General features: G+C 35.6%; 1 protein-coding gene and 1 long non-coding RNA gene across 2 annotated transcripts in view; one reads left to right on the top strand and one right to left on the bottom strand.

The window, feature by feature from the left end:
- The window catches only part of wake (wide awake), an 883946-nt gene that overhangs the window by 359772 nt on the left and 501099 nt on the right, over positions 1-23075 (top strand). The window contains exon 2 of the mRNA XM_069828856.1: positions 15240-15450. Coding sequence (XP_069684957.1) covers positions 15395-15450 — 56 coding nt within the window. The 5' untranslated portion in view covers positions 15240-15394. The remainder of the gene's footprint in view (positions 1-15239; positions 15451-23075) is intronic.
- LOC138701690 (uncharacterized) overlaps positions 1-23075 on the bottom strand; it is a 333034-nt gene that overhangs the window by 298781 nt on the left and 11178 nt on the right. The window lies entirely within an intron of this gene.

Here is a 23075-nt window from a genome sequence, read left to right as displayed (position 1 = left end):
GTTATTTTCACAAATTTACTGAACGAAAAGTATAATAATAATAATAATAATAATAATAATAATAATAATAATAATAATAAGTAAGCAATTGTTGAAATATAAATCTACTAATAAGAAGAATGGAAGAAATTGCTTTTTTATATATTTCGTCAAAATAATAATAATAATAATAATAATAATAATAATAATAATAATAATAATAATCTGGATAGATTTTGAATTCATTGATATTTTTTCTCCTAATTCCAAATAGAGACCTATTCATTTTACTCATACCACCACTACCACCTTCATCATCATCAATCATCAATCATCATCATCATCATCATCATCATCATCATCAACTTCACGATAAGCCATAGAGCATTTTGAGTCTCGGAGAGAATTCCTCCATCTGCTTTTAGGGCAGCCAACATTTCTATATCCTTGTGGTATGTACTTTAAAATCTGTTTCGTTAGTCTATTAGAATTTATTCGTAATATGTGATTTTGTCATTTATTTTTATTTACACTACTTTTTTCATTTATGTTAAATACGAAGGTAATTTCATAAATAATGTGCAGGTTGGCATAACTGTGAATTGGATGAAACAACAACAACGAAAATTACGTCAGTTGTAGTTGAAGGATTGAGGAAGAAGCACGTGTGTTCGTTTCGTGCATAGCATACTCTGTGTTTAGGTAACGAGAACTAGAAATGGTGCCTACAAGTGTCTCTGGTACTGTGACGATTGAAGAGCAGTGATCGAAACTTTACGTGACAAACCCGCCCTTCCCCCACCCCCACCCCCCACAGAAATCCACACTTCCACAGTGCTTTGAGTGGAGTTTGTGGTGAACTTACAGTGGACCGTAAATAGTTTCTCGTTAGGCTACTCGTTTTCGTGATGGTCCTGTCAGCAAGTTTGCAATTTCCAGGCGTTTCTACTTCTATTCAACAGTAACGCGGAATAATAAATTTGGTGAAATCCCCGTAATTTTTTAAAGTTTCTCACACGTCGCTCACGATCTTCTTGAACAGCATCCGCCACAAGTTTCACTCTTTGTTCATGTGTTGATATTTTCGTCTTTCCTTGTCTTGCAACATCGTCTAAGCTGTCCTTTTCAGAAGAAAAAGTTACATTTGTTCGGATAAAATTTCTGCACATTTAAAGACCAAACAAAAATACTTTCAATCACTTATCATAATACACTGCTCTCTTAAATTTACTGACCATATTGGGAATTAAATCAACGGCTTTCTCAAAACATGTTAGCAAATACTTCATGTAAAGCATTTTTTATCTCGAAAAGAAGGCAAAAACGATCAAAATTGTACTAAATTTTGTTTGAAATATCTCAACCAATAGCCCCCTCAAATTAATGACATTACTTACGGCTCACTCTGTATATCATATTTGAGGATGTCAATACGCAAATGACGACTAGTAAAGTGCGTTATGTGGAGTGTGATAATGTATGGGGGCAGAAACATGAATATTACAGCGAACTGAATAAAAGCGACCAGAAGCATTTGAAATGTGAGTATGGAAAAGAATGAAGGGTATGAAATGTACAGCTAAAATAAGAAATGAAGCTGTGATAGAAAGAATGGCTGAAGAAAGAATAATGCTATAACTGATCACGAAGAGAAAAAGGAATTGGCACTAGCTAAGAACAAACTGTATATTGAAAGATGTATTGGAAGAAGTGGTAAACAAGATAAAAGTTCGGGGTAAAAAAAGATATCAGATTATATATATGTTTAGATTGTATGCGGAGGCTAAGAAGACGGCTGAAAATAGGGAAGTTTGGAAAATGATAAGATTTCAATGAAAGACACACCCTTAGGCAGAAAATTATGAATGAGTGAATGTCATATCTGTGAAATAGCCTTACCGCTAGTGTTCATTTACTTCGGATAAATTCACTATCAGCGCAGCTGCTCCTTAATTCGTCGCCAAATGAACAGCACTCATAATATCACCTATGGTTTTAAGTTTTAAGTCGTGGCCAAATATATATAAATAAAATTTGTAACCGCATCTGTCAATAGACAGTTTCAACAGAAATTAGATGACTGTCCATAAAGTAACTTTACTCCAATTAGCCTAAATTTCTAACGAATCCAGAACTGGATCCACGTTTCTGAAGCGAATGACGAAAGAATTACGCCTCGACACAGTATACGCAAAGTGTTTGCCATTCCCATTCTACAGAGTGAACACCTGTGTAATTCCACTGTGTGTGTGTAACCAGTGCCGCGACATGGAATCGAACTGCGGTAGTGGGAATGTTGACAGCGGTCATGTTATTTTCGCCCCTCGCGGCGCATGTATCAAAGACGAAACCGAACAACCATGTTAATTAATGCTTGTGCAAGCAAACTACACCTATAAAAGTCCTTTCCTACCCAGCAATATGAACGTACATTATTGCCAAACTATTACCTATGTTACTGCAATAGGACAGAAAATAGGATTTCGTCTGGGGAAATTCATTCTGTGAGAATACAAAAATGTCCACTAAGTTTTAGGGGTTACAGAGAGTAACAATGACTAATTGCAACAATGGTTATTTCGGTGCTTGTTTATCGCATATAAGAATATGGGCTATTAGTGCACATCGTTAGAAAAAGTTGTAAACGAAGAGATGTTGACACTCATATTTTCTATTCTTCCTATTCTATCAAAGAGACTTTTAAGAGTGGACCGGCTGTAAATAAAGAGAGGTTGTCACTCATGGTTGTAAATAAAGAGAGGTCGTAACTCGTAATTTCTATTCTTCCTATTCAACCAAAGAAACTTTCCAGAATGGACCGGCTGCAAATAAAGAGAGGTTGTCACTTGTACCTTCTACTCTTCCTACTCAGACACACTCTTTAGAGTGGATCGGCTGTAAATAAAAGATGTTGTCACTCGTAATTTCCATTCTTCGTACTCAATCAAAGAGACATTTTAGAGTGGATCGGCTATAAATAAAGAGAGGTTGTCACTCATACTATCTATTATTCTTACTCAACTAAAGAAACTTTTCACAGAGAAGCGAGTTATATGGTTGTTGTACTATAGTGATGCAATAATAAAGACAGAAAAAACTAAAATAAGGTTATTTCGAAAAAAGATGTACACAACCTCTTTCCCTTCGCAAATCTCGTAATATAATATTACAGAATTTAATCTGTCTATAGACAGACGTACCATACGTTTAAAAAAGATGCATACAAAGGCGGAAAGAATGTATCAAAAGAAAAGGAATGGAAGAGAAGTATTATGGACTAAAAGAAACAAAATAGAATGGAGGAAAGAAAACTGAAGTAAAGGAAGAAAGAACGGATAGAAGAAAAGGGGGGGAAACATGGAGAATATATTAAAGAAAGGGAGGGAGTAAAAAAAGAAAGCATACAAGAACGAAATAAATGACGAGAGAAAATAGCAATAAAAATTGAGAAGTAATCATAAAACGAAATAAATGAGGAATTTAAGATGGAAAGAAGAAAACCAAACTGGGAAGATATTAAAAAACCAAGGAGAAAAGAGATAAGGAAAGCTATGAGGAAATAAAGGAAATGAGGACGACAGAAGAAAAGCAAGAAGGAAAGAGAGAAAAAACGATGAAAAAATTGAAAGAAAGCAAGAAGAAAAGAGAGACAGAGACTACGATGGGAAAAGGAAAGGAAAACAATGACAAAATTGACAGAAAGAAAGCATGGAGAGAAGAAAGAAGGAAACTGAGGAGGGCGAAGGGAAGCACGAAGCAAACAGAAAAGGAAAGAAAAGAAAAAGATTGTGAGAAGGAAAGTTAGGGGGATGGAGAGAACGAAAGCAAGGAGGAAACAGACAAGGAAAGCAAGGAGGAACAAAGAGAATGAAAGCAGGAGAAAAAAAAAGAATATCAAGAAACAAAAAAGAATAACGTTGTGGAAAGAGAGAAGAAAACAAAGGGGTAAATAAACAAAGAAAGCTAGAAAGCGAGAAGGAAAGAGAGAAGATAAAGATGGAAAAATAAAAAAGAAGGAAAAGAAGAGAAAATAAAAAATAGCATGAAGTAAGAAAAAGAAAACAAAAATGAAGAAAAAGACGAAAGAAATAAGAAAATCAAGGAGGAAAGAAATGCAGAAAAGTAAGGTTGTAAGAAAGCTGGGAGAAAACAAAGAAGTAGAGCAGGGAAAAAAGAAAGAAGTAAAGCAGGGAGAAAGGAAACAAGGATAATTATGAAGGAAAAAGTAGCAAAGTATGTTTAAGAAAGACACGAAGCATAGGTATAAATATGCAAAATATTTACGAAAAAGCAAAGTAGGCATATAAGCAAATTATGCATAAAAATAAGCAACTTTTGCTTGCAAACAAAGGAAGACATGAAAAAGAAGCAAAGTATGCATGAAAAAGAAGCAAATTAGGCATTAAAAATATGTGAAAAAAAAAAAATTAAATTATGCAGGAGAACAAGGAAATGCATGTAGTTAAAAGAAGCGAAGTACGCATGATAAAGAAGAAAAGTACGCTTAAAAAGAAGCACAGAATGCAGGAAAAAGAAGCAACGTACGCAGGGAAAAGAAGCAAAGTTTTGAGGTTAAAGAACCAAAGTTCGCAGGAGAAAGAAGGAACGTGCTCAGGAAAAAGGAGCAACGAGCGCAGGAAAAAGAAGCCAAGAGGGAAAGAAAAAGCGAAGTGCGCAGGAAAAAGAAAGAACATGCGCAGGAAAAAGAAGCAAAGTACACAGTAAAAAGAATCAAAGAGTGCAAGAAAAAAAGCAAAGTATGTAGGAAAAAAGTAAAGAGTGTACGAAAAAAGTAAAGTATGCAGGAAAAAAGGCAAAGTATGGGTTGAAAAAGTAGCAAATTATGCAGGAAAAGGAAGTAAAATGCGCAGAAAAAAGAAGTGAAATGCGCAGGAAGAAGGAAAGCGAGCTGCGAACATGAAAATAAGAACGAAAGCAGAAGAAAATGAAGAAGGAAATAAATAAAGAGAGAGAAGTGAAAATAATGAATTTGCATAATGGTTCATAGATAAGAGTTAGAATAACACTCACAGAAATAATTACTGAAAGTCGTTCCTTGAGAAATATCATCTCTTTTGAAATAAAAATCAAGATCTAAGCAATTAAACTATGTGACTAACTTAACCGCTGAGTATAAATGCAGTCGGTTTGTGAACTAGTAGGCGTGGCCGAGGCGCATCCCCGCGATCAGATCGATAATACACGCACTGCCTGGCGAAATTTGCATTGTAGGAAGTCATCCCAAATGAAAACGGATAATGGCAACAGTAATAAACCAAATGACAATGCTCCACTAAAACAATTTATTTAGTTCTTTTCTGCTGCTCAGGCGGTAGTGTTTCCCGCTAAATATTCGGCGTGCAAAGTTGCGACTCTTGGCGGGAAAATACAAGGTTCATTTCTATTTCACAGTACTTCGTGGACGTATTCCTTCGCTTGTGTTCGTCTGTTTTTACTAGATTTGTGACTTTTGACAGTGCTTACTATGCAAAAATTAATTACCGTTACAAGGATCCGTAGAAGCAGTAACAGAAAAAATGATTCTTTATCTCAAAACTTATTAATAAATTCGCAATACACAATCGGCTAAACTTTTCACCATAAAACTAAGCCACTTATCAAGCATACACTTTTCCTTGGTAACCGCTTTTCTTTATAGCGAAAGTCCAAAGCTAAGTATCTTTATATTAATACCCCTTAGTACTATGGACTCCGAACTGAAAGTCTTTCCTATCAATTCAAAAATGAATCTAGAGTGATTCTTTCAGGATTAAAAAAAGTATTGTATATGAAGAGAAAATAATGCTAATAATGAAAATAACACTTACTTATAAATGGCTTATAAGGAACCCAGAGGTTCGTTGCCGCCCTCATATAAGCCCGCCATCGGTCCCTATCCTGAGCAAGATTAATCCAGTCCCTATCATCATATTCCACCTCCCTCAAATGCATTTTAATATTATCCTCCCATCTACTGCTCGGCCTCCCCAAAGTCCTTTTTCCCCTCAGATATTCCAACTAACATTCTACATGCATTTCTGAATTCACCCATACATGCTACGTGTAGGCCCTCTTTTCCAATAGTCAATTTAAAAATATCCTTCCGTCCTACTTTAGCAATGAAATCCCCCAATAAAATTTTCATGTAATCTAAAGCGTTTTCCAATTTTATTCTTCATAGAAGCTATCCTTTACATGGTCGTCTTTCTCTTCTGTAGGGATGTGAGCATTTACAACAATGATATCGCACCATCTACCCTTAAACACTAAATACGATAACCTGTCACTTATAACTTCGACATTTTTACTGCTGATTTTATTCTTTTATGAATAAAGAATCGTGTTCGTAAATTGGTGATTCTTGTTTTCTTCCTCATAATACAACAAGTAATCTCATATTGGTGATATGCCATTCCCAGCTAACCTAACTTCCTGTACTCCACAAAGTCTATTTAATATCTAGCTAGTTCTTTTTCTACTAATGTTATCCCTCCTGTTCTCTAAAGACTCGTACATTGCAAGTACTAAATCTCATAACCTTAATCCTTTGTTCTGTTCGCGCCAAAGAATCAATCCTGTTCCGAGAGTTTATGTTTGTGTTTCGTAACAAGTGTAGTAGTATAGTATGTGTTGATTTAATCTGGTAGAGATAAGACCTAGAGGCCTTTTCTTCTCCTCTACAGGGGATTATAACTACAATATTAAGAATACAATTATAATTACAATTAATATTAAATTTACAATTACAATAAAAATCAAAGTACTAAAGGATTACCTGATTAATAAAGGCTAGACAGTTTATTATGAAAGTTAAGAACAAGGAAAGATTTTTTTTTTTTTTGCTGAAGTACAAATTAAACCTAGGATAATAAAATTATATAGTGATGAAATTACCAGATATTGAAATATTTAGTGACAGAATAGGATAACTATTTACAAGAAGCTATGTCTCAACGAGTCTCAATTACTGGCCAAGTGCCTAGTAAGTTTGAGTTTTAATTCAATTTTATTTGCTAGCAGGTAGCGAATTTCAGAGTTTTGGCAGGGGTATTGTGAAAGAGGATGAATATCTCTTTTTCACGGTAATGGGTTGTTAGCCCTTCATCCAACCCCCAAGCTGGAGGACCTACTGAGAATAATAGTATATTTAATACTTGATCTAGAGAGGAAAGAGCTATTTACAGCAAAAATTGACTACCTACATATTGCACCTTATCGATTGTATAAAAAAGCAAGAAAATATGACCTGAAAATGTTGACTTCAAAATCAAAAGAAAGAGTAATGTGTAGGGAAAACATAAAATGCGTGAAGACTGAATTGGATGGGAAAATAACAAAACAAATATCAGAATTCACATATCTAGAAAATTTATTCGCAACCATAAAACCGATCTAGATGTCAAATTATTAAAGTACTTATAATAAAATGAATGGAGCTATCAGAAGACAATTTAGCAAAAAGGTGACAGTGGATACAAAATTAAGACTGCACAAGATTACGTCAAAGACAGAATTAAATTTTAGTATAGTGAAGTCTGTATTTTCAACAAACGAAATTCACAGAAACTGGAAGCAGCTTAGTTACACTTTTTATGATCGCGAGATTGGATAATCAAGGAAATAAACCTATCCGATGAAAATTACAAATCCCGTGTTTTAACCGAAGAAATAAAAAAAATTATCAATAACAGCTGAAGTATCATTTACAAAGATTGTACAAAGACAAATTTCAAAATTAGCTGTAGAATATAGTTCAAGACGATACAGAAACTGGGTGGTGGTGGTGGTGGTGGTGGTGGTGGTGGTGGTGGTGGTGGTGGTGGTGGTGGTGATGATGATGATGATGAACCCAGATAACCCCTGAGGGTAATAGTCTCCTATTAGTTTAGGGATGGCTCAATTTTTTTTCGTATGGTGAGCCAGACCATAAGAGAACTTAAGGCTACCTTTGATCTCGCTTATACTCGCTTGAACATTAACTCTATGTATCTTGGTCTTAAAATATATACATCTTATAAATTATAACATTGCTATAATCTCAGTCTTTTGGTTTCTCTAACACTACCTAAAGCTACACCTCTGAGCAGCTACAGCTTTTTCATGGTCCATTCTTTCGTTTCTCCAGCAACATCCAAATCATAAACCTTTCGCATCAATTCCTTTTTCCTACTGCTAGATTGTTTTCACTTGTACTGTTTAAAACTAAACACCGTCTACATCCACAACTGTCTTATTGTTTATATTTGTTATATTTACATTTAAATATAAACTCTACACATTTAAAGTTTTCACCATGTTCAATCCTTCGGTTTCACTGGCACTGTCTCTCACTATAACTTTGCAGCAGTCTTCTGCCTAGCTCTTTCCATCTTACCCCGTCTCGTACAGTCCTTGTCCACGTATTCCCACAAGCGATGTTTAAGACTTCGGACCTTCTCTGCTTGGGACGTCCTCTGCTTCTTTCTCCTAGTCTGGGGTCCCATGTTATCGCCGTGTATACCTATCTGTCACCTTATAGTCTTGACACGTGGCCTCCTCATCTCCATTTTAGTTGCTGTTCCGTGGTTCCTTTTTTGCGATTTCTTCGTTTTTCACTCTGTCTCTCAAACAAATATTTAGGATCTTTCTTTTCATGTGTCATGTCTCGAGAGATCGGGTAAAACTAAAATATCGGTGGAAGGATCAAGTCCATTTTTCTTAGATTACTATCAGATCACAGGGTCAAAAAGAGGAAAGTTCGTGACGATGATGATGATGATGATGATGAAATTGATTTCGATTATATCCAAAATGTTAACGCTGTATTAATTTTACAGGGTAGTTCGGTTGGCAAATTGCCTGCAGAAAATTAATTTCGTAGAAAAATAAAATTTAGTTATTTATTTCTGTAACGACTAGACACATTTTAGCGAAATATTCATAATCTATGTGCATCGCTTACGAATGAATTCCCTCCTAAATACCGAGTGTGAACAACAGTCCAGCAGAAAGTACTGTATACACACAGGCAACATGCCAAAATCTACTTCTTCTGTGTCATAGATATCGAAAATCTGCATTTCCATTAAAATATCGAAATTGTATTCTGCAGATCTCAATTTTTTTCTCTTTACATTCGCTGTAATTTGAAGCAATGAAAGGAAGGAAGGGAAAACGAATAAGGAAAAAGTAGGGGATATAGATTGGGAAGAAGGGACTTGAAGAATCATGAGAAGAATATAAGAGGAAAGAAAAGACGAGAGAAAAAAGATTATGTTAAGGTAAATAAAGGGTGAGAAGAATATCACAAAGAGGATTATAAAGAAAGATAGATAGTACAAGGAAATGAAAGACAAAACGACGATAAAGATGAGGAAATGTAGAAGAACTCGAGGATGATAGAAGAAAACCTAATAAGAAAAGGGAATGTAGGAGAAAACTGTAAAAGTATAATAGAATGAGAAAACTGAAAAGAATATAGAAAAAAACATGACACAAAAACTGTACAGAAGAAACAGAAATCATGAAAAGAATGAAACTGTGAAAAGGACAAGGAAATATTAAAATTTGTAGTTATAAGAAAAACATTAGTCTCCGAGATCATTCGGCAACTTCTCCGTCACGACCGTACAGCGGGTAGATCACTCCCAACTATGTAGGCGTTATTTTAGAACAGCTGCTTGTTTCTCCAGAATTTCCTATCCGTAATGTGTCAAAAGCAATGAACGATACAATTTCTTTTTGTGAAGTTGAGCATAGACGAAAGCTTTACAGTTCATTATATATGCATGAAAGCTCTAAAGTTCCTGGAATCGATCTCTAGGGAGCGATGAAGTGCCGTAACAAATTGTGCTGTAATTGAATTTAAGACTGTTAATGTCTTATCCCCGAACCTTGACAAAACGTGAATCATTAAAGATTACTTCAGGAACGTTCAGAACACTTGGCTTCATTATTTTCAGCATTAGCTTTCGTTTTAAATTAGCTTTTAAATAAGATTCTGTCCGTGGTACGACGAAGTCTTTGAGTATTTATTCTGAATCATAGATGCTGTATAGTTAATGGGCAATGTATGCAATGGAGGGAGAAAAGGAACTGGCCACACTAATCAATTATCTCCTCGCTTAGTTGCCTCATAAGTGGTGTCATTGATATTACTTGTGAGGTTCAGACTTGTCTTCAGATAGCTGACTACTATTCTCCAACCAGGAGATTAACCGTGAAAGTAATGTGCTATAGTGGTACCCATACATAAAGGTGGAAATAAATTAGATGTCGGAAACTACAGACCGATTAGCCTTACATCTGTCGTATGTAAAGTCATGGAGCATTTGATATCGGATTATATTCGTCATGTTCTAAATGCGAAAGACTGGTTTTACAACCGCCAGCATGGTTTTAGGGAAGACTTCTCATGTGATAGTCAAATTACGTCGCTGGTTCAGGATCTAGCTGAAGAGGTAGATAGAGGCGGAAGAATCGATGCAGTTGTGATTGACTTTTCGAAAGCATTTGATTTGGTGCCACATGACATATTAATAGATAAGTTAAGTAGGCTAGGAATAGATAAAAGAGTGGTGCTATGGATCAAAGAATTCTTAAAAGGTAGAACCCAGAGAGTTAGAGTAGGTCATGAAATATCGGAAATTGGAAATATAAGTTCAGGGGTGCCACAGGGCAGCGTTCTGGGTCCATTACTCTTTATAATCTACGTAAATGACCTATGCCAGGATATTACATCAAATGTGAGGCTATTTGCAGACGACTGCATTATCTATAGAAAGATTAGAAATAATTCAGATGTAGATGCTATTCAAACAGACTTGAATAACATTTACAACTGGGCGTTAAAGCATAGGATGAAAATAAATGGTTCTAAAAATAAATCTATAACATTTTGTAAAACCCGAGAGGAAACTAGTCTTAATTACGAATTCAGTGGTGTTGTAATTCCGCAAGAACAATGTTGTAAATACCTAGGAGTGTATTTAAACTCCAAACTTTCTTGGGGAGAGCATGTTGATAATGTTACAGGCAAAGCATGGAGGGCACTTCACTTTATTATGAGAATCTTGAGAAAGGCTAGCCCCAAATCGAGGGAAATAGCATATCTAACATTAGTGCGACCGTTAATGGAATACGGAACTACGTGTTGGGATCCCTATAGAATATATCAGATAAATTCCTTAGAAAGAATCCAGTATAGGGCAGCTAAATTTGTTAAAGGTAAAAGAGAAGATGGGAACGATACGATAAAAGAACTTAAATGGGAAACTTTGGAAAACAGACGTAGGAAAACTAGAATAACATCATTGTATAGAGCACATCTAGGTCAGAAAGCATGGGTAGACATAACGGCTCGGTTAGAAAAGCCAACGTACTATGGTAGGAACGATCATGATTTTAAAATCAAATGTAGGAAACAGAAAACGGATGTAGGTAAATTCTCATTTTTAAATAGAACTATAAATGATTGGAATGACCTACCTGCAGCGGTCTTTGAGGGCTGTCCTTCCTTAAGGAGATTCAAGAATAATTTAAAGAGTTGTGTATAAAGTGAAAATTAAAATTAAGGTGACATTCAACATTTAATTTTTTAAGGTGACATGTATTTATCCAGCCTGACGAGTTTACTTCCTTGGTTTGAATTGTAAATTATTTAAAACTAGCGTGTAAGAGGGCCTTAGACTAGAAATGTTTAGTTTAAATGTAGTTCTGTTTATAAGTATGCATAAGAATGCAATTATTTGACTTATTTGAACTGTTGTATCAGTGAAGCGAGGTGAGTCAGTGAAGTTATGGTTTTACAGTGCAGTGAACAGTTCCGATCAGTGATAATTTATAGCGTCAATGAAATGTGTTTTATAGTGTCAGTGAAATGTGTTACAGAGTGTCAGTGAAATGTGCTAAAGTGTCAGTGAAATGCGTCATAGTGCCACTACAGGGAATGAGATGAGAGTAAAGTGAAATACTATTGAAACTTATGTAGGACCTATACATAATTATGTAGGTTATGTTGTAAAATTAGGTGTTTTACTTTATGTTTTATTATTATTGTGTTAAATTGTATTGTGTATTCTTATTGTATTGTGTATAAAATTGTATATGTGTTGTAAATTGTATTATGTATTGTAAATTTTATTGTGTATTGCTCATCATTTTAACTGTGTATTGTTAATATTGTATATACCACTGCCACCGGGTGCTTGCCCACTTGCAGTGTAAATAAATACATACTATTGCGTCATCTATTGGAGCGAAGTAGATAGATAAAATTACCGTTATAACGTCAGTTTAAAAAAAACAAGCGCTCTCCTGCACATGTTATTTCCTATATGGAGGGATTAAAAGACCAGGAGATTAACCGTGATCTGTCCACACCTGTGGAGTAACGGTTAGCGAGTCTAGCCGCGAAACCAGGTGGCCCGGGTTCGATTCCCGGTCGGGGCAAGTTACCTGGTTGAGATTTTTTCCGAGGTTTTCCCTCAACCCAATATGAGCAAATGCTGGGTAACTTTCGGTGTTGGACACCGGATTCATTTCACCGGCATTATCACCATCTCATTCAGACGCTAAATAACCTAAGCTGTTGATAAAGCGTCGTAAAATAACCTACTGAAAAAAAATTAACCGTGATCTAATTTTGTAACTAGGATAGTATAAATATGTGTATCAATGTTATCGTTTGTGGTTTGAGAGTTAGCCAATGGAGATGCGTGTACCCACGTGTGTGACCTTATGACATCTTATGACATCAACATTCATTCATAGCATTACCCCGCTGCGTCTCATTCCCCCGAGTTTTTCTCCTGGTTGGAGTAAAGTAAACAAACAAAACATAATATGCAGATATATCTACCTATGGTAAATATTCAGCGGAAGGCTGAGTAAGAACGCGTTTACACGATACGAGTACAATCGGACCAAGTACTCTCGTACGAGTCAGCTCATACGAGCATACTCGTAGACGTAGTTTACACGTATCGCAGATAGGATCGTTTAAAATTGGCGAATCTGGTCTTGCAGAGTATCAAAGCTGTCGCAACATTTTGGTGAAGGGGCTAGAAATACCCTCAACTGGATTCTGAGGAGCGACGAATTGGATGCATCTACGTACTAATTTAATATTAAGCCTAGAACCAAGATTCCCTAATCCTTCTCAAACTAAAAAAATGCTTCTTTATTTGAAAATAAAAATAACATGAAATGACTATCTACTTGAAATAGCTTGTAAAAATGTTGCACAGGATGAAATAACACATGAAACTTTATACACCGTATGTCCCCAAAAACTACAGTTCAAGAGAAATTATTACATAGGTACAGTTCCCCAAAAAAGGAATGAAAAGATGAAATATTCTTAAGTCTCCAGATGTAAGACATCGTGCATGATCAGAGACCAGAGCACTGATACACAAGATAACGAATATTTGAGCTACTTAAATTCAAATGGCTCAACACAAATATAAAGCAAATTAACTCAGTGTTTTATATATTTACATAATGTTGTATTATCTTACAAACGTTTTCACCCTCCTAGGGGTATCCTCAGGTACAATATTAAGCCATAAGATTGAAAGATTTTAATATATTGATATATAACAACATTAGTATTGGGCTTAGCTGACCATATCAAAAATGAATTGTAAATTACTTAAATTCACGCTATTTGGTTTGTTGCTAGCATCGTTCCGAAACTCATTTCAGAAAATGGAAAAAATATGGCATTATGACGTAAATAATAGACAAATAAATACATAAATCGTGTAGTTAAATCGACATTTGAACCTTCATGACTAGAACGACACTCCGCGCAGAAATGAAAGCTTTCGTGTAGTCTCAATAAGCACAGACGCTAAGTCTTGTACGTATTGTGCAGAAGACAGTAGGTTCAATTCTTAGTCTATACCAGCGACTTCTTTTGTCTGAATAAAATTAAAATAGAGTTTTACAGAATCCTGAGATTAAGTGATAATGATCACAGACAATACAAAATTACAAATTATAATATTATAAACGTTAATCAAATGAATGCATTTCCACCATTTATATATATATATATATATATATATATATATATATATATATATTATATACAGTGTATGGAACAGAATGGAATTGGAATGGAATTTAACTGAGGGGGGCACGGATGACCCAGCACTGCGACCTATTGAGATCTATTGCGCTAACCCTCGATATGGAATGAGTTGCATGCCACAGATCCCCTACGCGCGCCTCCCTAACCACATGACCCCCTTAACAATCGGTCCTTACAGCCGATAGAATCCATATACCATTCCTGCTTCGGAAAATTCCCCTAAGGCCCCCCAGTCGATTCGAGGCGAAACTCCGCCTCCGAGTAGGTCCGCCTCGGGTACCATTGCAGAAGCTATCCAACATCGCTGAACTACATTCCACGGAGGCCGGTCGAGAGAGTCAGCAGCTTCGGGAGGCAGCCGGTAGCTTAATCTGAAAAACCAGAAACGGGATGATAAGGAAAGGATGATTGGAGAGGAAAGGAAGTGGCGGAGATGACTGGGGTTCCAATCGCCTGATAAAGTTACCTGATATTCATCCATAGGGGGAAAAACCCCGAAAAAAACCTCACCCAGGCAACTCGTCCTGACCGGGAATCGAACCCGGGACCGCTGAGTTCGGAGTTAAACTCGCTAATCCCTCAGCCACAACGGTGGACACATACAGTACAAATGCATATATATTAAAAACTAACAATTGCAATGAAATTGAAAAATGTAAAATGCTTTAACAACAAGCATTAAGAAATATATTTTAAATAACCACATATAAATATTAACCTATCAGCCACCGAGATAAGATGGAGACAGAGCCATGTCTGTAGTTTCTTCTAGTAGTAGATGCTCAGTATATTGTGACCTAATTGATCGGTTCACGAAGGAAGAGGGTCGAGTGAATTTGCTGTACAAGTACTGTATGTAATAGTAATGAGGTACGTGACAGGCCCTAAAATTTTTAATACATAAAATACCTCTCGTCAGTTATGTCTTAGGCTCCTCAACTTTCAAACCCACCTTCCGCGACTGGATGAAATACAGAACTGAAGTTACGAGAGACGGTCCCTGTATTGCAAGCGAATAGTGAAATTTATGTGGCACCGCCTAATCGTAGTCGAGTGTGCTCGTTGCAACGATAGCTTATCTTCTTAATTCAATGTTGTTAAACCAGTTTCTGAATGACAGAGTTTGCGGGGAATGTCAAATGATCATAATTTTCAAACAAGCCTGTTTTCTTGTGTGTTGCAGCTGAAGGCGAGAAGGATAAGTCGACGAAGGGTCTGTCGGGCGCGTCGTCCGCGGCTCGACTCTCTGCGCCGCGCATCGCCTTCGCGGACGACTCCGGCCCTATATCGTGTCCCTCGCACCGGCACAGCGCTTCCGAGCCGGCGGGATCCAGCGGCATGGTGGACGCCGTGCTGTGCCTGCCCACGCCTCATGTCGTGGCCCGCACCTACAGGTACGTCGGACCATAGCTTTCCTCGAGAAAATGCTTCTACATTCCGGCAACTACATGTGCTATAACCTGTGCAGGCAAATTCAAGTAGATAACCGTCCGAAATCGCCTGACTCATAATAAAGACGATGACTGATGACAGCTAAGAGCGCAGTTTTATATAGAGTGATTCAGACCATCCGTAACAGTAATTTATTTCGGAAACTAGTGCATTAAAATTTTCGAGACAAAAATATTTATAACTAATCCACATGTGAACTTTCACTTGAACTTGATTTCTTCACTCAGCCCTAACAGAAAGTAGGTTCAGTGGGTATCACTTTAAAATTTCAAATGAGAGTCAGGGTCAAATAGGATACCATTTGATAGAGCTCTTCAAAACAAATAACTTTAATAGGAAACGTTTTTATTAATTCCTACTCTTCCAATGAGAAAATGTATAAAAAGGCAATGAGTGATTTGAACCACCTGTAAGTCATTTCTTTCGGAAACTAGTACATTAAAATTTTTGAGACAAAAATATTTATAACTAAGGCACATGTGAACTTTTATTTGAGCTTGATTTCATGAATGAGCCCTAAAAGGAAGTAGAGTCAGTGGCGTATCACTTTCAAATTTCATATGGTACCATTTGATAGAGCTTTTCAAAACAAACAATTTTCATAGGAAAATTTTTGATTAATTCCTACTCTTTCAATGAAAAAACATACGAAAAGACAATGGGTGATCCGGACCACCCGTAAGTCATTTATTTCGGAAATTAGTGCATTAAAATTTTCGAGACAAAAATATTTATAACTAAGGCACATGTGAACTTTCACTTGAGCTTGATTTCATCCAGTCTTTGAGTAATATGTCAACATTAATTGTCTTGTTTACATTTTCGTCTTGTAACGTTTCTCAATATTGATGGCATTGCCTTTTTGTACGATTTCTCATTGAAAGAGTAGGAATTAATAAAAACGTTTCCTATGAAAGTTGTTTGTTTTGAAGAGCTCTATCAAATGATACCCTATTTGACCCTGACTCCCATTTGAAATTTTAAAGCGATACGCCACTGACCCTACTTCCTGTTACGGTTGATTGATGAAATCAAGCTCAAGTGAAAGTTCACATGTTGTTTAGTTATAAATATTTCTGTCTCGAAAATTTTAATGCACTAATTTCCGAAATAAATTACTGTTACGGGTGGTCTGAATCACTCTGTATAAAAATGCCGATTAGTTTCTTAATCTGCCAATAGTTTATGGAAGTTACTGTTGATAGACAGATACATTTATGTCAAAATAGAATATTATAAAACTAGTTTATAATGTTGGCGGCCGAGTAGCTCTGTTGTAGAGCAGCTGGCTACGGGCTGGAAGGTCCGGGGCTCGATCTCGAGCGGTGGCGGGATTTTCTCGATGCTAAACTTCCAGAACGGCCCGAAGTTCAGTCAGCCTCTTATCAAATTGAGTACTGAGTCTTTCCGGGGTTAAAAGGGCAGTCGGAGCGTGGTGCCGACCACAACACCTCACTCTAGTGTCCAGGTCAGGGAAGCATGAGGCTCTACCTCCATGCCTCCCAAAATGTTTTCATAGCAAGTAAAGGGGTTCCCTTTATCTTTTTAGAGTAGTGTCTATGTAGTAGACTATGTGGAGAAGTAGATTAAGATGTGCAGAATCCAATGAAAATAAAATATTTTGAAAATAATGGTGCATGTTTTATTTTTATTATGGATATTCACTTTAAAAAAGCACCTCGTAAAATAAAACAGTATAGATAAAAAGGTTGACAATAGTTAAAATATTAAATTTTGTGAAGTAAGGTTTCCGATGTGTCTATTAGATATCTTAGCCATTTTTCTTATTGCTTCGTTTTGTAAAACAAGAATTTATTTCCTCGATATGCCAACAGTTTTTCCATACATAAGAAGTACATATTTTGCCTTTTTCAATAGTATAATAACCTATGGTATTTCTGTATGGGGAAATAGTTCTAGTGTATCTAATGTTCTCCTTCTACAAAAAAAAAGTTTTACGTATTTTAACTGGTTCTGCTTATGATGCGCACTGTAAGTCATTATTCATAAATAATGAAACTATTCTTACTGTTATTAACCTTTACATCTTCACTTTTTTGCTGAAGGCAAACAAAAATGTAGGAAATTATTATCATAGATTATAATACAAGATACAATTTTCACTTGACTGAATCTAATGTTAGACTGGAAACAACTAAAAACAATTATTTATGTCTATGTCAGTATCTATGTTTAATAGATTACATAAGTCTGTACACACTGTTAACTATAACACATTTAAGATGTTTTAAAACGCTGGATATTAACCATCCCTTTTATAGTATTAATGAATACTTTGAGTCCTCCGTTAATATGTTTCTAATATAATTTTATTCACTCTGTTTTGTTTTTAATATGACTATGTCCATAGTATTTGTGTAATACTCATGACTTTAATAAAAATCTAATCTAATCTAAGTACTATAGGCGCAACTAATTACACTATGAAAGAACGCGAAGTATGCAGCTCTTACATACCTAATTATTGATTAGGTACAGAGTTAATTAATTTTCTCAACATATAAATAACCCTAGATAATCTTTTACCTACGTACTAATATGATATTTCCATGCAAAAATCTATCAACATAAATACCTACAACTTGTACACTTTGAATACATTGTGGAGTATTTATTATGGTAGCTAACAATTATATTTTCAGTTGTATCCCCATTAAGTAAAAAAACATTTGCCCTAAACCATTAGATGCATGTATTAAACTACCATTACATTTTCTTTTAGAAAATCGTTGAATATTCCTATTATTATTAAACATTGTATCACCAGCATATGAAATTGCTTCGACTCAGTATTATAACACAAATCATTATCAAAGTCACAAAGAGCAAAAGATCAAGCACTGAGCCCTGGGGAATACTACAAGCAACTGTTGAGACTTCACGACTGCTGAACTGAAACTTTATCACCTACGTACAGTGTTGTATATTGGATAGATATGACTTTAACAACCTATTAATAATATCACCTATGTCACAATTATAAATTTTGTAATGGAGATCGAATTAGTCAAGAGAAGCTTTGGATGGCCTATTCGTTAACTTGAAATGTCAGAATCTGCCTAGAGTAGAAATGGGCAGTGGCGCCATCTTATATGGGCCCGTGGCCCGAGCCCACCCAATAATTCGTGTTATTATTATGATTATTATTTATGAGATTTATTTAGGCTAACTTATAACTCAATATTTTCCAAAAATGGCTCCACTGGAAATCGGTATCGAGGTTACGAACTATTCACGTAAGAACTAATACCATGACTCTGTTTCCTTTTCTGCCACCAACTAGAGTTATGTATGAGTCGCAAGTTTGGACATGGGCTAAAAATCCCACTTAAGCTGTTTTTTTTTTCGAGTTCTTCTCAACTGAATAGAAATGTCATGTAATCCAATACGAATTCCCTGATTCTTATCACCAATTCCATATATGATAGGTAGAGTCCGGATGTTTTATAACATTTAAAATAGGAAGGCAAAAAAGGCAATAAAAACGTAAAAAAGGCATAATAAATGTTGAAAAAAAGACATTATACATTTTAAAAAGGCATAACATATTTCAGCAATAAATTTAAATTATATTAACAAAACTCACATTTTTACTTCGTAGTTGACACAAGTTGACTTATAAAATACTTTCTTTTTTTTCGTGATTATCTGTCTTTTCACAAACCTTACATAACAGAACTATTACATCGGTTGAAAACACATGGATACCAAATTCACCAACGTAAGCATGAAGTTTACTTTTCAATGGTTTACTGAATTTAAGCATTCTACCTAACCGATCTAATACCTTCTGTCACTCGACAATAACTGACTGTTCCTCACGCAAATTTTTTCTCCTACAATAGTAAACACGTGTAGCACAAAATTGAAAAAGTAAGATTTGTAAATATGAAAACAAACAATTGAAAATGCTACGTGACAACTTCTATGAGAACGGGCTTAATATTTAAAATTATAAAGCTGATTGTTGGTATCGTGAAGACATGACATTATATTTGTAACTGTGGATTGTCGATCATTATTCATGTTACACCAATAGTATTAAAGCTCTATTATTAGCAGATTAAGCACCGAAATAAATTACTTTTATTTACTGTTGTTAGTAGAGTTAGTCAATGTTTCATATATTTAAATTTCATAAACACTACATTACAATTAATTAGAAAATAGCAAATAAACAAGAAATATTGTACATACTGGACATCTTTATTTTTTATTGGGTTATTTTACGATGCTGTATCAACATCTAGGTTATTTAGCGTCTCAATGATATGAAGGTGATAATGCTGGTGAAATGAGTCCGGGGTCCAGCACCGAAAGTTATCCAGAATTTGCTCGTATTGGGTTGAGGGAAAACCCCGGAAAAAACCTCAACCAGGTAACTTGCCCCGATCGGGATTCGAACCCGGGCCACCTGGTTTCGCGGCCAGACGCGCTGACCGTGTACATCTTGATTACACAACTTTTTAACACTATATCACTTTGGAATATGTATTATATGTCTTTCTCGAGTTAAATTCTATCGTACCTGGTCATCATGTTTCGGTCTATTATGGGCCTTCTTCAGAACTGGTTGTTGCTGGTCTTGGTGTCTTTTGTTTTGTTTGTTGTTTTGTTGACTCCACATTACACACATAAACACACCCCCACAGGAAATAAAAAAGGCGCCAAGACCAGCAACAGCCAGTTCTGAAGAAGGCCCATAATAGGCCAAAACATGTTACCCAGGTACGATAGAATTTAACACGAGAAAGACATATAATACATATTTCGAAGAAATATTGCTTTAAAATGACAAAAGAGGTATTTATTTTTTAATTAATCAGAAACATCTTGAAAAAGCAAAATCGGCAAAATAAAAATTGGCCCTATCACTTTGATTTACCCAAAATCACAGTTTTTATATCAATGAAAATAATGATTTACTTACACCCAGTAAAAAAGGCATTTTTCCAAACATCCGGGCTCTAATAATAGGTGACTCAACAGCTGGTACAGCATCTTTAAATAAAACAGTTCATGAAAACCGTTTCCTTATCCGAAACCACCCAGAGCAGTACGGAAATAATATTGCTATTTCCAACCATGCAAGCAACAGATTGGTTTCAGAGATACGTATAAAAAATAGAAAGAACGTCAGTAAAGTACAAAGGTCGCCATGAAACAATCAGAAGCGAGTCTAGACGAGATACATCTTGCTCATCCAAGCAGTCAAGCAGAAAGCAGAACACAACTCAAGACTCCAGACTGCGGACGGACGAATTCATCTTCCTAGCAAGAAACCGTTATTTAGGGAAACAACTGTTCCCTTCATTTCTGAAGACAATACTCTTGCACCAACTGAACTGGGAAATTAACGCATTTCTCATTTCACAAACGTTAAACATTATGTAAACAGATTACTTCGAATTTCTAATAGAATTACATGTTTTCAAGACACTTGTGTTCTTGATTATCTCTCAATATAGGCTACGTTGGACAATATTTGAATGAATGTGTTTTAATCTGTTTTTAAAATACACCGTGTCCCGCTTAGAGGGATCGAGAAATAAATGCTCACCATTTAAAATCAGATAAAGATATCGTTGTGGTTTACATCTGAAAAGATAAACTGTGCAAGTTTAAGCAACAAAATTTGAAAACAGCTGCATGCGTAACTTTCGTTTGTTTATGCGTTACTTTCGTTTGTTGCTAGGGCATTAAAATAAGTCTGGCGCCATTTTTCGTAGTAGTAGTAGTAGTAGTAGTAGTAGTAGTAGTAGTAGTAGTAGTAGTAGTAGTAGTAGTAGTAGTAGTAGTAGTAATAATAATAATAATAATAATAATAATAATAATTCTTTATTTATACTGGCAGAGTTAAGGCCATAGGGCCTTCTCTTACACTCTACCAGGTCACAAAAGTATACAAGCAGTGAAAATTTAACAAATTAAAGAACAGAATACTAACATATTACAAAAAATAATAATAATAGCATAATAAAATAGACACTAAACAACATGAAAATAATACCATAATAGAAAAAAGAAAGTAAAATACATTGGAATATAGTAAAAGCAACTTATTTAGTACAAGTAGTTTATATGGAAAACGTAAGGAAGAATATAACAAAATAGAATATAATAAAATAATAATAAGAAAGAAAAGAAATACGAAAATTAAATATAATTCACAATAAAAAGGGTATGATAATAAATTCATCTGCTGATCAAGAGAACATGCTATGGTAAACATGTGGATACCACAACAGAAAGTTCAGTGCGTGCTAGCAGAAGAAAAATCTGTTACGGAGTACATCATAATATTCGTCGTACATGGAATGTAGATCCACATGGGCATAAAGCAATTCTCAAGTGGGAGACAACACTCCGAGAAACAGAATCTTTGCTACCGCAGACTGGTAAACATGTGAAACGGTGTGTAACTGAGGAGACAGTCGAATGTGTGCGAACGGCATTCACTAGGAGTCCATAGATCGGATTGACGAGGATCTCCGTCATTGGACCATTCTTCTTCGTAGAGGCTACAGTCACAGGAAATGTGTATCTGAACATGTTGCAGAACTTTGTTGTTGACAAACTTTCCCCAGCATCGGTTTTTCAGCAGGATGGGATCCCACTCCATTATCATCAACGGATGCGCGAGTTCTTGAATGAAAAATTCCCCGATAGGTGGATCGGAAGACGAGGACCCCTTGCCTGGCCACCTAGGTCACCCGATCTGACCCACTTGGACTTTTTTTCTGGAACTTTGTGAAGGATGCTGTGTACCAAAGAAGCAGAGCTAACAACAATTTGGAGAACTAAGGCAAGGCATCACAAATGCAGCTGCGCTAGTGACTCCACAAATGCTACAGAACACTTGGCGGGAGGTTCAATACCGTTTAGATGTCTGCAGAGCAACTCAAGGCGCACACATCGAGTTGCATTCAGCATTCTCCGAAACTCTGAGAGTTTTTACATCAAGTTATGTAAAAGGATATGTTAATAATCCATTATTAACACTTGAAATTATCACATATTTCTCGATCCCTCTAAGCGGGACACGGTGTATTTCTGCGATTGTACATGTAATTATCCTCTGTCTAATTAAATTCTTACTTTACTAAATTCTCTAGATTTATTTGCCTTTCTTCTGTCGCCTCTATATATTCTTCTGTAGTTTCTGCTGTCTTTTTCTTATCCCTTCTGTTTTCTCGTAAGTTTGTTTCCTTCTCTATCTTTTCTATTTTCAGCTTCTTTGCTTTTCTATACTTCTTTTATGTCACTACTTCCTTTTTCCATTTAATTTTCACCTTATTTGTATTACCGTGTAATTTTTCCTTCTAGCATGAATCTCTTACCCATGCTAGCTTTCTTCTTTTTGCTAGCATTTCCTTTTACTTTCTCACTTCTGGAAGTATAGAGATAAAGTATTATAATGCTGCAAAGAAATCTATTTTGATATTTTCAAGGAAGTAAAAGTTCAAGCATCCCTCATATTTAAGAGTTGGTTTCAGTAGACCTAATTCCGTCTAAGTACAGCTATTTTTCCTTTATGCTATTGGAC

The sequence above is a fragment of the Periplaneta americana genome, chromosome 6 (assembly GCF_040183065.1).
Source record: "Periplaneta americana isolate PAMFEO1 chromosome 6, P.americana_PAMFEO1_priV1, whole genome shotgun sequence".
In the NCBI taxonomy this organism is placed as follows: Eukaryota; Metazoa; Arthropoda; class Insecta; order Blattodea; family Blattidae; genus Periplaneta; species Periplaneta americana.
Note: the sequence above shows the minus strand (reverse complement) of the source record. Positions and strands in the feature narration are given on the sequence as shown.